The 14,062-nt window shown below is 41.5% G+C and overlaps 1 protein-coding gene across 2 annotated transcripts; it reads right to left on the minus strand.

Annotated features, from left to right (window-relative positions):
• Positions 1 to 3,565: 3,565 nt before the first annotated feature.
• On the minus strand, positions 3,566 to 13,123 carry lnpa (limb and neural patterns a). Of its 2 annotated transcripts, none has more exons than XM_069153849.1 (13): positions 13,033 to 13,123; positions 11,381 to 11,483; positions 11,037 to 11,078; positions 8,715 to 8,902; positions 8,577 to 8,635; positions 8,442 to 8,482; positions 7,822 to 7,905; positions 7,659 to 7,710; positions 7,339 to 7,560; positions 6,141 to 6,246; positions 5,295 to 5,365; positions 4,824 to 4,979; positions 3,566 to 4,589 (listed from the first exon to the last, which is right to left on the minus strand). In XM_069153849.1, the coding sequence occupies exons 2-13, from the start codon at positions 11,405 to 11,407 to the stop codon at positions 4,417 to 4,419; spliced, it is 1,221 nt and encodes a 406-aa protein (XP_069009950.1). In that variant the 5' UTR covers positions 11,408 to 11,483; positions 13,033 to 13,123; the 3' UTR covers positions 3,566 to 4,416. The 2 variants fall into 2 exon arrangements, with proteins under 2 accessions (XP_069009950.1, XP_069009951.1); XM_069153850.1 differs by lacking the exon at positions 13,033 to 13,123 and adding an exon at positions 12,892 to 12,984.
• Positions 13,124 to 14,062: the final 939 nt, after the last annotated feature.

The raw sequence follows: 14,062 nt of genomic DNA on the forward strand, positions 1-14,062 counted from the left end.
ATTGTCTGCAGTCTAGTAAAACACAGTATAACTGCCATCACACTTGACTGAGCTTATAGCCAGCTAGTCCCATGGCCTCTAGAAGATAGAGCAGTTAATGTTCCCTTTTATTTTAGAGGATATGTCACTTGTATCGCAGATTTATACCATGATACAGCAATTTTGTCCAAACAGATGGATAATGGTGTCACCAGCAAAAAGCCCTGTTTTTATTGAGTTTAGAGCATATTGTTTAGATCGGGGACTGTGCTGAACAGCTCAGCCAGCCCTTTCTCTCTTTATCTCTCTAATCTTGCCAGTATTAGATTTGATCATTTTTGTTTGAAGGAGGAAAATGTGGCTGTAATGGCTTCCTAATAGCAAACACAGGGGATACAAATCCAGGGACCCTGTTCTGTAGTGCTTCCATAAGCACCACTGATTTATAGAGGTCTTTATGACAGAAAGGAAAATGATCTGCTGCAGGTATAAATCAGGTGAGGAGTAGGAAATTGAACTTAGATATCATCTTGTCAGATGCTTAATGCTCTTCCTCCTGTCACATTCGATAGGACCAATTTGGAGAATCCTGCAGAGGTAAAAAGAAGACAATTAACAATGACAGTGTGGTAATAGATGAAGCTATAAAATGAACCTGCTGCCTGCAGGATGCTTTGTATGATTTCCACAAGAAGTAGTGGAATGGGTGTGTTGTTTTAGCCTTCCATTTCTTCTCCTTTTTGTGGTTTCTTCATAGGCCTTCCTCAAAAATACGCTCCACATTCATGAAGTTAATTTTGGTGGCTTGATTGTGCTCTAAAAATGTATTATTATCCAGCATATACGACAGTACTTGTAGATTTAGGTTAACCTTGTTTTACGGTATTGATTCCCTGGGGATGTTCCTACCCTGACACTTTATTAAATTAATCAATATATAAGTTGTCAAGCACAAAATTATGTATGTGCAGAAACATTAAAAGAAACAACCAAATAAACTCCAGTACTGTGGAGGAATGGGATTCTAGTAGCTTCATTTTAAGTTTAGTCGGTTTTGATATGAGATGTTTACGTGCAGTCTCCCTAAAACTGTGTGGCATATTTAAGGTAGTCATAACTGTCAAACTGTATCGCCGCTCTAACAGATGCCATCGCTCAGTGGTATAATGAGTTCAAGATAGGACAGAGAATGACAATGCTCTCTGATCCCTGAATGTCACTCTGGTATAAACCACAACACAGCGGTTTATTGCCGCAGCATCATGCATTCAACAGCATGCAATGATTTGACAGATAGAATGAGGGGGATGGGGGAGTGGGGTGGGAGGTGGGGGGGGGAACCCATCCATCTGAGTGTGTGTAGGTTTCAAATGGCTTGAATTAAAAATAAAAAACAAGAAACAAATTTCTTGGAAGCTGATGACCTTTTGTGGAAAGCTTTGTCAAGTGGCAATTCAAGCCCGATCACCTAAAGAGCTCGGCAGTAATAACCAGAGATCCACTACTCGGGAGCCGTCACCCCTCGCAGCTCATCAAGCCAAGCACTTGTATTATCTAATTTGATTTTAATGCTTCTCTGAAGGAGATTGTGCTCTTATTACTGTGTAATGATGCTGTTGTCAAGAGCCAGTGGTGATGTCTAACATCACAACCATGTTAACTACTTCTGTGACACTCTTCTCAGCATTTTCCACTTTGTCTCCAGTGCACAACGGCTTGTTCTGTTTATTTATGACTTTGTTGTTCTTCCTGTTGCATTTTTCTTTGTGACTGACAGAAACACAGTAAATCTGTAAAACTCCCTTCCTTATTACCTTTGTCTGATATGGTACTTTTTTCGTATTCAGTACAGTAGATAGAGCATAACGATGAAGGTCTTAGCCGAGATGAGGAGAATTCTGAAGTGCTCACACTCGGGGGCAGCAAATGGAAAAGTGACAAGCCTGGTGCACTTGTCTATTTTACTTATTCTGTGCCTCTGTTTCATATTCCGCCTCGCACCGTGGGGTTATTTTCCTCCAGGGTTCAGGAGGGCACGCTCTTTCATTTCTTCAGAAAATTGTTTCGCAGGATTTCAATCTTTGGCTGCTAGATATGACAAAACACAATATCAAGAACACTTATGTTTCTTATCTGCCATTTTTTCTGGGTATAAATAAAAGATCAGTATAAATTTAAGTCAGGAGGCCTCGACTGCACATGTGAGAGATGAGGATGAAAAGAACTATGAACCCTGGGACAGCGACACTGTACATTTTCATTGCTTGCTCAAAATTACCTTGGCACCAGGGCTTTGTGTGTCATTTTTCATCCTTGAAAATCAATTAGTCTTTCCATGCTAGCAATCCAGATGTAATCCTTTGAATGTTTGGACGATTGGACACAAAACCCTGTGAGTGTATCTTTGGATTTCACATTATGGAAGCAGCATTCCTCTGAATTGTTCACATAATAGGTTGAGATGGTGGTCAATTAGGTGCAGACTATGACATCTACAGTGAAAATCAGATAGCTGAAGGGCCATCCCAAATATTGATTGTGCCTAAACAGGCCTTCAATTTGCCACCCGATAAAAATCATCACGCCGCACAAATGCAGGTGCCAGAGTAACTGTAATACCTTTAAGGGCAAAGATGTTTAACTACTGTCGAAAAAACAATTTTACTATTCTCTTTGTGATCATTTATCTGTCTGTGAAAGTCTTCATGCATTAAGAAGGACCAGACAAACAGAAAACCAGACGTGGAGTTGAAAACCTTGCACACCAATAATTCCACTGACTGTGAAGTGCAAACTGTCAAAAGATGATTCAGTGCTGTTGAATTCGAAACATTACTCCAAACACACATTTTCAAACCACACAGCGCAGATTTCTTTTGCAATATATTACTTATGATGATGTACATATGTGCAGCTATGTATACTGAACAACCTCCCAGTGGTGTGAAAACATCCAAACCTTGTCCTATTGATGTCCCATTTTTTTCCCCCTGTTCGGCTCTTGTCAGAGGTCAACCTCAAACAGCATGCGGTGGAATCAGGCGTTACTGTCGGTGTCACATTGATGCATTACAACGCCCCGGAGGTCACGTCTCTGTAAACATACATTATCAAAACCCATAGAAGACGTGGGATGTTGACCTCCCCGATAGTTTATGGTGTATCTTCAGGGGAAAAGGGTCGTGTGGCGGCAGAGAGCAAGTTTGGAGCCGCAATGACTTTCTTGTTGCAAATGAAGAGGGTCAAGCAATCAAGACTGGTCAGGCTGCGTGTCAGCGGCATTATCTTACACTGTCTGAAATGATCAATGAGCTAAAATAAAATGATCACAAGCTAAAATTGGCCTGCTAATGAAAACGGACTGTTTAAATATGGGTCTCGGTGAGCAGCTGGACACGGAAGAACCTGGGCACCAATCTAAAACACAACCAATAAGACACAATGCAGGTAACAGAAATACACAGGAGCTGGTGTTAGCATGGCTGCTCACGATATGTTGATGTGGAATCTTTTAAAATATATAACGAATTAATTGTACTTTCCTGATGTGTAAAAAAAAAAAAAAAAAAAAAATCACAAATCCAGATTAATGTGACCGAGAGCGCACATGTAAACAGATGGTCTCAAATGTTTATTTTGTATTATTTATACAGACAGAAATTCATACATTCAGCAAACGGATATTGTCATTTAAGAGTGAAAACAGTTGAAGGATGTCATTGTCTTTATGCAAATAGATTGGTTTTTTTTTTACCAACAACACTCTGAAGCAGAGACTTCAAATATAAAAAGGCACTTAGGGCAGGTGCACAGTACTGACATAAATCTGCTTTCAGCAATAAATACATGCCGCACTGTGCATTCCTATTGTGGTACTGTGGATGTGTAAACATGATAGCACCTCTGTGCTGGAGTACTCCAGTTGATACGGTCATGAAAGGTGCAGCAACATAGAAAAATATTTATAAATAATTTCCCATAAATACAAATTTCCCCAAAAAAATTTGATTCGTTCCAACAGTTTCCCATGAACTAAAATAGAATAATGTCAGGAATTCAGTCAAAAACAAATAAAATATGGAAAAGAAAGAAAACACGTAAGACTACTGCTTCACAACATCAAGAACAACCTGGATTCATCCCAATCCTTACAGCTCTGTTGTGGCCGTCACACTGGAAAAAGTGGTGTTTGGCACATGCTACCAAACTCTAGTGCTATGCAATTCAATATTTAGTTCACTACTATTGCTGGAACTATAAAAGCAACTCTCAAAAGAAAGGATATTCAGCAAGTTGAAAAACCACATTAACAGCTGGTTTGTTATTGTGCTATTCTAACTTGCGGCGTTTACTTAGAAGCTAACTGTTATCGCAATTTCTTCAAAGTCAAAAATAAACTCCAGCCTGACTTGTGTTGAATTCACCACTCCGCTGTTTTTATTCCACTTCCATGGCAGACAAATCTTGCTCGCTGTCAGATTTCTCCGAGGGCAGGTCTTGTGACTCTGGGGTGTTGTGGCTGTCTGACGCAGAGCTGGGCTCCGAGGCTGTTGGTGTGCCCGGCTCCTGGGTATCCGTTTCATCAGGGACATCGGCAAGCTTGGTTTTCCCTGATAATTAGAGACAAGTGTATGTATGTATATAAATATAAAAATATATTTATATATATTTATTTATTTATTTTTTAAAGACGAGGAAAAGAAGGAATAAATACAACTGTATATGTGTGCAACAGAATTTTATTTTATAAATTAAATTCTAAAATTGTATTTTCAAATCTATTAATATTGGTTAAATGCTAACGTTGTTGTGTGGACAAAACCCGCTTTAGAGTCATTTATCACCTAAAAGATATTGGTCGTCTTCTACGTCAGCAGCGGCCGACGGTAAGGGCGCCTCAGACGACACCTTCGGTTCACCGGTGACCTCGGAGAGTCTCGGTGCCTGAGGCCTCGTCTTCCTCGCGGGGTTCAAGAAATAACAATATGCACATCGGAAGGCTGAAACGGGACGAATAAAAACACCGTACATATAGTTTATGTGACCACGCTAATACATTCTGAAGCAGACGTAGATTAATATACATGAATATGAACCAATGACAAAAATGCCGGAGATGCATAAACATTTCAGATTGATGTGCGGCGCCACTTTGCATATTCAATCTTGTTTCTGTTTTTGCTTACAGGAGTTGGTGGTGGCAGAAGCATTTAAGAGCCACATGATATACTGTGCTGCCAAATGCTAGAGGGCAAATGAAGGCACAGTGTTTGATGGAGACTGACAAAAGAGTGTTGTGACTCCCAAAGTCTTACCGATGTATTCAAATTCTTCTTTTAATGCCATGCCGTTATGGGACAGACACTGCTGACATACGAGAGCGTATCTACGAAGAAAAGCAAAGACAATCGGAGTGAGGGCAGCATACAGTGAGTGACCTGGCATTAGATGACGTGAAAATAATTTGTTCATAAGTGCGTTAACGGTATCCGGAGCGCAAATGGAGCACAAGCGGGAGGTTTTCTACATTGTGACAGTAACCTTACCAGCAATACATCTGCCAGGTTTCTATCAAATTAAGTAATTGTAGTTGTTCATCATTACAGCATTTTATCTCATTTGCATAAGAAAGTACTGAATATATAGCGTGCACCGGGGCTGTCGCTTTTTATGTGAAATTCGAACGTAATAACATTTGAACTGCAACGGCCCGTTCAAATTCAAAATTTACAGCCTATACGCGCCGCAAAATGTTTGAAGAAAGACATTACAACACTGCTTCCTGTTGCGCACGTAGGAGGCGCCGCGCCGTGCCCGGAGAAGGAGGACGGTTTAACACGAACGAGTACGCGTTACAAATTTCACCGCTCGATCAAAATCAGCATTCGAGTTAGACGTGTATTTATGAGCAGCAGTTTGATGTTTCACCTGAAACTTGAGCACCATTTCACATAAAACAATTTTTATGAGAAATGATTGGGGGACATAAAAAGAAGTAGCAGGAAGTGAAATGAAGCGAGAACGGGTGTTGGAATTGGAATTTTATATTCGTTTGAATTAAAATTTGGGAAAAAGTGACAACCCCGAACAGCACATATTCAAATGTAGGACTAAAAAAAAAAAAACAGGATTGTTTTCATTTTCCAGAAGAGGTTCGGTACCTGTTCTGAGGTCCGTCTCCGACGAGATACTCAACGACTCTGTCCACAGCACCTCTTTCTCTGGGGAACACGGGTCTGGCCAGAGGGGGCCCTGGGGGGTGCATCCCTGTTAAAGCACAGCATTGGTTAGACACGCTCTGCTGTCTTGAATACAAACGTCCATAAACTGGCGCTGCTTCCAGTCGCAGCTCTGTGAAACAGTTTGTTGCACAAACCGTGATTAATTTCACAAAAGCCTGCCCCCTTTTTCTTAATGACTTTACACCAGATCTCACTTGCAAAGCACGTCCCAAATCCCTGCTGCGTTGGCGAGTAGTAATTAATATAATCTAACATCAAGAGCAATCATAGGAAGATGACTGGTCATTTCTGTGAGACTTGGCAAGAGTCTCAGTATCCTGCTGGTTATTAATTTACCAACATATGGAAACTCTGTGGTGACTCTTCGTATCAAATTGCTTTTCACTTTCAATTTTCGGCAGAAGCAGGTGATAACATCAAGTCATGTAAACCATTTGTGAGGCGTTCCCAATGCCAAAGGCAATTTCACCAAGCATTAAAAGACATTTAGTGAGATTCCACCACCATTGCCCAGAGAACAAACGCAGGTCTGGCTAATTAATCATAGTTAATGTAATCCTGCATCACGCATACCTCACAGTTGGCATTCCACATGGCAATTACAGCATGCAGCCTCGCCGACCCGACGAGCACATTTCCTTCACTGTTTGCACTTATTTGCATTTTTTTTTTATTATTGAGTGTTCATAGTCCAGAAATAATTCCTATTGAATATTCAATACCTCTATGCTCAACAGATGTCTTCCATATAAAACAACTGCTCTATGAAAAGTTTTTCATCTTGTTGGCTGGCAATTTTTTTTTTTTTTTATCTTTAAAGCAGCCAAAAATGTAAAGTATCAAATCCTCTTATAAATAAAACGTTTACTGGATCATAAAATTAGTATCTTAGTTCACGATGATATACTTGTTCAAGAAAGGTTGGACCTTTTAGTAAGATATTTTAATCATACATTCCTACAACTGTTCATTACAACTTCTATATAACATACCACAGGCGTACTGACAACACAAACCGCAGAGCTTTGAGCAACTGGGGACACAGAGCCAGCGAAGAGTAAATCACACCTTAATCGACCACATTATGATCTGGTCCCCCTGTGTGCAGGTAACTCACCGACTCCTGGAACAGGTGTTCCAGGGGTCACGGGCTTCCTCATCAAGCTCTGCTGAGCAGCCATAGCTGACAGGCTCCTCTCTGGGGGTCCACCTGGAGCAGAGTGGGAAGATCGTCCAGGATAGGTGGGCCCAGAGGCAAGGGGAGGGCGGGCAGCAGCACCGCTTGCAGGATTCACCGCCACCAGGGGGGTCTTTGGGATGACATTGCGCTGGCGAAGCTCTAACAGAGAAAACGTAGCAGGTTGCTTAACAATAGTAAGAAAAGTAGAAGTAGAGCAAACGATGCCGTCTGCTTCAGAGCATTCAAACCTCAGCTACCTTGTCCTGGTTTTGGAGTCATCTGAGGTCCAAGTGGAGTGGATTCAAGTTCCTTCATACAGATAACGAGAGAGCACGAGAGCATGATTTAATGTTGGACGGCAGAAAAGCAACACAATTAGATGATTTGATTTACATTACAAAGTTAAAACCAAAAACTCACAATTTTCTTCTTGGAGTCAGGATCAAATCTCTCCAGAATCATCTTGGCGTTTTTATACGTCTCAGTTTCCATAACTTCTTCAAGCTGGGGAAAAATAAAACATTAAATCTGAGGTAGGCAGGTTTTGTACAAAAAATTCCTATATTAACAGCTCAATTCCTGAGTAATTATTCAATCATCATCTGGTGTAATTAATAGGAATTTATAAACACGTATTAATATCACCTCCGATAACATTGCAAGTGACTGAGAAAGGGCATAATAAAGTTACTTCAGTAAATGGTACATCTTCATTTAAAATAAATACAGATTATTTCTAGATGTTTACATATAATATGAAGAATAATTACATTCACTACTTCGATAATGGAGAGTGTGAAAATCCATCAGCCCTAATTATTGAAAGTTATTAGACTTGACAGAGGATGACAAGCAATTTCTCAGATTTATTTCTTTCCGATACTAAATGCTATTAATTAAAGTGACATTAGCCGAGTGGTTTACTGGGTTATATCATTGTACCAATCAAATGTTGTCCGCACAGATCCTAGATTAGCAAATATCAGGCTACAAAATGCTGCATCAATGATCAACTGGACAAACATGAAAACCTCACTTACTATTTTCCTTTTTTGTGACGTAAGATCCTCTAATTTTTCATCTGAAAAAAATTAAAATGCAAAACTTCAACATCAGTTTGAACATAAAAAAAAATTCTAATGTAACTTGTGTATCAACAGCAAAAAGTAACTTACTATTTTTTTCAGTTCGTCTTGAAAAAATAACTATAAGCATTTTTCGAAGTAACCACACACTGAAAAGAAAAGGAGGAAATAAATGTGTTGTTTGGGTACATCATCGTGAAAATGTCATCAATTATCTTGTATACTTACAAAAATGGAAATATTACAAAGGGAAGAGACAATATGAGCCGTCCCATGAAGAGTTCAGGGAGGCACCAGGAATACACAACTATGCAAGTGATCAAGTAGAGAAGAGACGAGTAGAGAAGCAGCCGTCCGATCCATATCTTCAGCTGCCGTTGATACTTCTCCCCGTATTCCTCAAGAACCTGGATGTCCTGGGACAAAACAAATGAATGAGAATTATCTTAGTACCGAAATATGATCCTATTAATACGAGAGTTCCTGCTGAAACCATCTTCCATTCAAACTGCAATCAACACAAGTGTCATGAGAATAACTGTCATTGTTTAACACATATTTGGACCTTATAGGACTAGAAGACTTTAAGTTTCACAAAAGGCTTTTTCCAGTAGGACTGGGCCGTCATCCTGTATTATTTCAAATATTTTAGAAAACAATTTCAGCGTAGTAGACACCCCTGCGGAAAATAACTATTTGACGTGACTTGAAACATCAGGGTAGAGCGTCCACACAGGTGGGTCGCCAATCAATAGAGCCTTTGCTGCTGCCCTTTTACTTTGAAAGTCATATATTTCCCATGAGGCAGCGTGCGTGCGGTAGCCTTTTCCTGCCGGGGTTGTCGTTGAAGTACCAACATCGCACATTAGTAGTTAGCTCTCATTAGTAAACAGGGTGAGGATTGGATAAGTCTGATTATATTTCATACAGTCCATTTGACATGCTTGAAACTTGATGATTATTACTAGTTTAAACTTAAGCTTATATTCCTGCTGTTCAATAATGTCTTCCGTTTTTTTTAATTACTTTTTTTATTCCTCTTGTCATTTTTGGGCCATATCTTTTATTTTTATTTATTTTTTTAACATGAAGGCAATGTGTATTACTGCACGATGTTTTGTGAAGTCAACCGGATTGGCTCAAAACATTTCTAAAATGTGGGTGAGGCCTTAATGACTGAGGAAATATGTGGACCCCGAGGCTAGACAAGTTGAGAACCACTGCAAGAGGTAACAGAGCACCAAGAATATTTAAACAGTTGTTGTTGTTTTTTTCTTCTTACTTGCGGCCCGGTAATTCATACTGCAAATTCAGTGTTCTTGCCACTGCCCTCATAACACGTCTCTCCATGCCGTATATGGATGGTGTTGTTATACAGATGCAAATGGAGGGAAAATTCTGTTTGGGTTGTCAGTTCAGCTTCAAGGACACCACACAACAGAGAAGCATGAGCCAACCTGGGCATTACCTAAAGGGAGTACTCCAAGTCAACGTTTTGGTCTGATTAGACTTCCCTCTTAGCGTTAGAAAGCCCACTAACTCGTGTGAGTCATTACTATATTTCAATGCAATGTTTTGAAATGGAAATGTTACGCAACTGCTTTAGACTGCTGACAGACGACCCGATCCAAGAATAGCTGGTAACCAGGAGGAGAGCCTCTCCTGGAACATGTGTGAGTGTCACTCCGAGCACCGGATGAACTGAAGTGATTCAGCCTGACAGCGTATCGTTCACGTTTGTCTTCGTATGTGTGAAGAAAAAAAAATCCTATCATAATAGATGACAGGAATTTTGTAGGAGAAACAAACAAAACAAAACAAAAATAAATAAATAAATTTAAAAAAGCCAAACGCCCATCGCTTCCCAAACTTCAACTCCACCCGACGGGAAGACATCATGTGATCCGCGCTTCAAGGACGGGGTGCTGAAAATAGCCCGACGCCAGCTTAGCTGCAGAGGAGCAGTAAAGCCCGAATCACTCAGCAAACGAGGAGCTGATTCGGAAGTCACCGACACCGACTACGTTTGCTCCGGTCAAAAGATGCACGCTTAAACACGCCCTCGATATTCTTTCTATATAAAAAGAAAAGTCTCAAGTGGGCACATGCATATCAACAAACTACGCAGCCGTGTTGTAAGAATAATCTGGATTTATGTGGTTTAATCTGGCAAAACTTTCTGACTCTTTTCCTTTCCCACAGAAACTAAATAAAAGTTGTAATAAACTATGTTTCACCTTTAAGTACTGAACACCCAAATTGTGACCGCAGACTAAGTTTAAGGGATTTATTATAAAATAACTCTGAATGAGTTCGTGTGTGTTACTAATTACATTTTGAAAAAAGTAAAAGTCTATCTGCAAAAATTCCTCTTTCAATGCAGTGATGTTCATTGTTCATGGTTTTGTCTGCTTATCCTTGATAACATGAAATGTGATGATATTGTCCCAATTTATTGGCTTCTTGTTTTGTGCCACAAAGAAGGAGAGACAGTAAATGTTGTAAAACATTAAGAGTATGTATTTGATGTGTTGTGGGAATTTTGCATACCTTGTCAATTGCTTCCAAAATCTCCACAGTCGATGGTTTCACCTGGAAGACAAACATTTTCAGAGTCAGAGTTAAAAACAGGCTTCGTCTTTGCCAGAAACTTCCCTGAATACTCTGAACTTCCTGTTTTCTTCTTCTCACTTCGGCACATTTTCTCGTGCTGTTGTTGGCGATATAACTTCTCTAAACGTGCGCACGCCGATGGGGAGCACAAGTCGGTATACTGAAGCGAGCTTATTAAACCTACAAGTTGAAACATCTGAACTAATGCCAGCTAACTGCGGTGATGCAATCTGTGCAACAGCAGGAATAAAGAAAGAGTCAGAAGAGGTTTGAATACGAACCCTCCACCGTGACACCACAGCCCCCATGGTGCTGCGCAGGGAGTGGAGGTTGTTCTCTCACTGGGAACCTCCTCTGATTTCCTCTCGCAGATTTCCTCTCCACCTGTTGACAGCATTGATGAGCCGTGAATATACACTCAGTTAATCTCAGTCAGACATATTAAAATACACCGAGCTGCGAATAATCCAGCATAACGCAGCCTTCGGGGAATAAAGTCCACCGTGTTGGTTCAGCGTTAAGAGTCGCTGCGGCGACTTTAAACGCAAGAAGTTACGAAGATTCTTCTGATATGTTCAAGTTTGTATTTCAGCATAATGTTGTGCAATGAAACAGGAGGCTGAGCCAGGCTGAACCAGGCTGAAGGAGGCTGAACCAGGCTGAAGGAGGCTGAAGGAGGCTGCACCATGCTGAAGGAGACTGAACCAGGCTGAAGGAGGCTGCACCAGGCTGAACCAGGCTGAAGGAGGCTGCACCATGCTGAAGGAGACTGAACCAGGCTGAAGGAGACTGAACCAGGCTGAAGGAGACTGAACCAGGCTGAAGGAGACTGAACCATGCTGAAGGAGACTGAACCAGGCTGAAGGAGGCTGCACCAGGCTGAAGGAGGCTGAAGGAGGCTGCACCATGCTGAAGGAGACTGAAGGAGGCTGCACCATGCTGAAGGAGACTGAACCATGCTGAAGGAGGCTGAAGGAGACTGAACCAGGCTGAAGGAGGCTGAAGGAGACTGAACCAGGCTGAAGGAGGCTGAAGGAGACTGAACCAGGCTGAAGGAGGCTGCACCAGGCTGAACCAGGCTGAAGGAGGCTGCACCATGCTGAAGGAGACTGAACCAGGCTGAAGGAGACTGAACCATGCTGAAGGAGACTGAACCAGGCTGAAGGAGGCTGCACCAGGCTGAAGGAGGCTGAAGGAGGCTGCACCATGCTGAAGGAGACTGAAGGAGGCTGCACCATGCTGAAGGAGACTGAACCATGCTGAAGGAGGCTGAAGGAGACTGAACCAGGCTGAAGGAGGCTGAAGGAGACTGAACCAGGCTGAAGGAGGCTGAAGGAGACTGAACCAGGCTGAAGGAGGCTGCACCATGCTGAAGGAGGCTGAAGGAGGCTGCACCATGCTGAAGGAGACTGAACCAGGCTGAAGGAGGCTGAAGGAGACTGAACCAGGCTGAAGGAGGCTGAAGGAGGCTGCACCATGCTGAAGGAGGCTGAACCAGGCTGCACCATGCTGAAGGAGGCTGCACCAGGCTGAAGGAGACTGAACCAGGCTGAAGGAGGCTGAACCAGGCTACACCATGCTGAAGGAGGCTAACTCCAACTAGCAAGCCTCAACAACTTGAGTCTGTTTTTTGAGGCGTTGTTCAGACCCGTGTTGAACCAACAGCTGCACCGTGAAAACTCGACGTTTCATTTCCTAAATAACTTCGTGCAGAAACATATCAGCGATGTCGCAACACCAGCTAACTTTAAGTAGCCGCTAGCTCGTGAGGCTAAAGCAGCAGCTAACAGACCGAGTTCAACTTTCTTCGGACTTTTTTCTTTTCTTTTCTTTTCTTTTCTTTTTTTTAACAACCAGAGCGACGCTGAATAACTAATGAGTCTGCAGAGTGAATGAGTAACAGCTCCGCGCTGGACGGCGAAGGTGTGTTTACCTTGGCAGGCGAGCCGTGCTGTTTCCAGCCTGCAGCGGAGCACCACGGTCCTGCTGGCTTTACGCGTGTGTGTGTGTGTGAGTGTGTGTGTGTGTGTGTGTGAGTGTGTGTGTGTGTGTGAGTGTGTGTGTGTGTGTGTGAGTCCGGAGGGGGGAGTGTCCGCCGAGAGAACAGCCAGGAACAGGAGCTCTCCGTTGGGCCTCCGCTGGAACCGGCTCTGGACTTGTTAGCGTCACAGGGATTAAACTAAACTCTCAGTTGTAAACATGTGCGTGGGGAAATTAATTATTATTATTATTATTATTATTAATTATTATTCTTTAATAAAAAATAAAGCTCCAGATGGACTTGACTGCCATCCTGCAGCCCAACAATTAAGCCCAGTTTATTGATATGGGTGGAAGTCTCCATTCATACCGGTCCTGGTTAATCTAATCTGTCCAAAGGCGACTGGACTTGGAGGAGACCTTTGGATGAGAGGTGAACCGTCTTCAAGAAAGTCCATTTGGATAACAACCTACCCAGTGCTTCTTGCTTGTTGTCTCTCTATGCTGTTCTTTTCTCACCCTGCTCTCTCCTCAACCCGACCAGTCCAGGCAGGCATAAAAAAAAAAAGTATGTCTTCATAGCAGTTGTCATGCTTTTAGAAAGTTTAGATTATAGAATACGTTTTTAACAGTGTTTATATCACAACACTATTATATACAACACATTATGTTACAAAGCAAGCAATGGATTTATTAAGTTTGCAAAAATGCCCTGCATCCATTCAACAAATACTGCAAAAGTCCAGTAGTTAAAATTTCCCATGTTGTGTTTTAATTTGCATGTGGATTAAATAAAATTGCAAATATAACTCGAACAGTGAGATTCATTAGTGGATATGCGAACACAGAAATGGCCTGAGGATACTCATAAAAGCTGGCGCTAATCATTTTACATTATTTGTAAATATATATATATATATATATATATAAATAGACTAAATAGTAGAAACAGAAACATCAAAGAGTATGATTTGCTATGATGA

Source organism: Embiotoca jacksoni, unplaced genomic scaffold (assembly GCF_022577435.1).
Source record: "Embiotoca jacksoni isolate LCO1_2020_lvr unplaced genomic scaffold, fEmbJac1.0.p SCAF_2, whole genome shotgun sequence".
Classification (NCBI taxonomy): domain Eukaryota; kingdom Metazoa; phylum Chordata; class Actinopteri; family Embiotocidae; genus Embiotoca; species Embiotoca jacksoni.

Coding starts and splice junctions, on each gene's coding strand:
- lnpa (XM_069153849.1), bottom strand. CDS start 11,407: ATGGGGGCTGTGGTGTCACGGTGGAGG. Junction 6,247..7,338: donor AACACCTGTTCCAGGAGTCG/GTGAGTTACCTG, acceptor GTGCTTTAACAG/GGATGCACCCCCCAGGGCCC. Junction 4,980..5,294: donor AGAAGAATTTGAATACATCG/GTAAGACTTTGG, acceptor GTCCCGTTTCAG/CCTTCCGATGTGCATATTGT.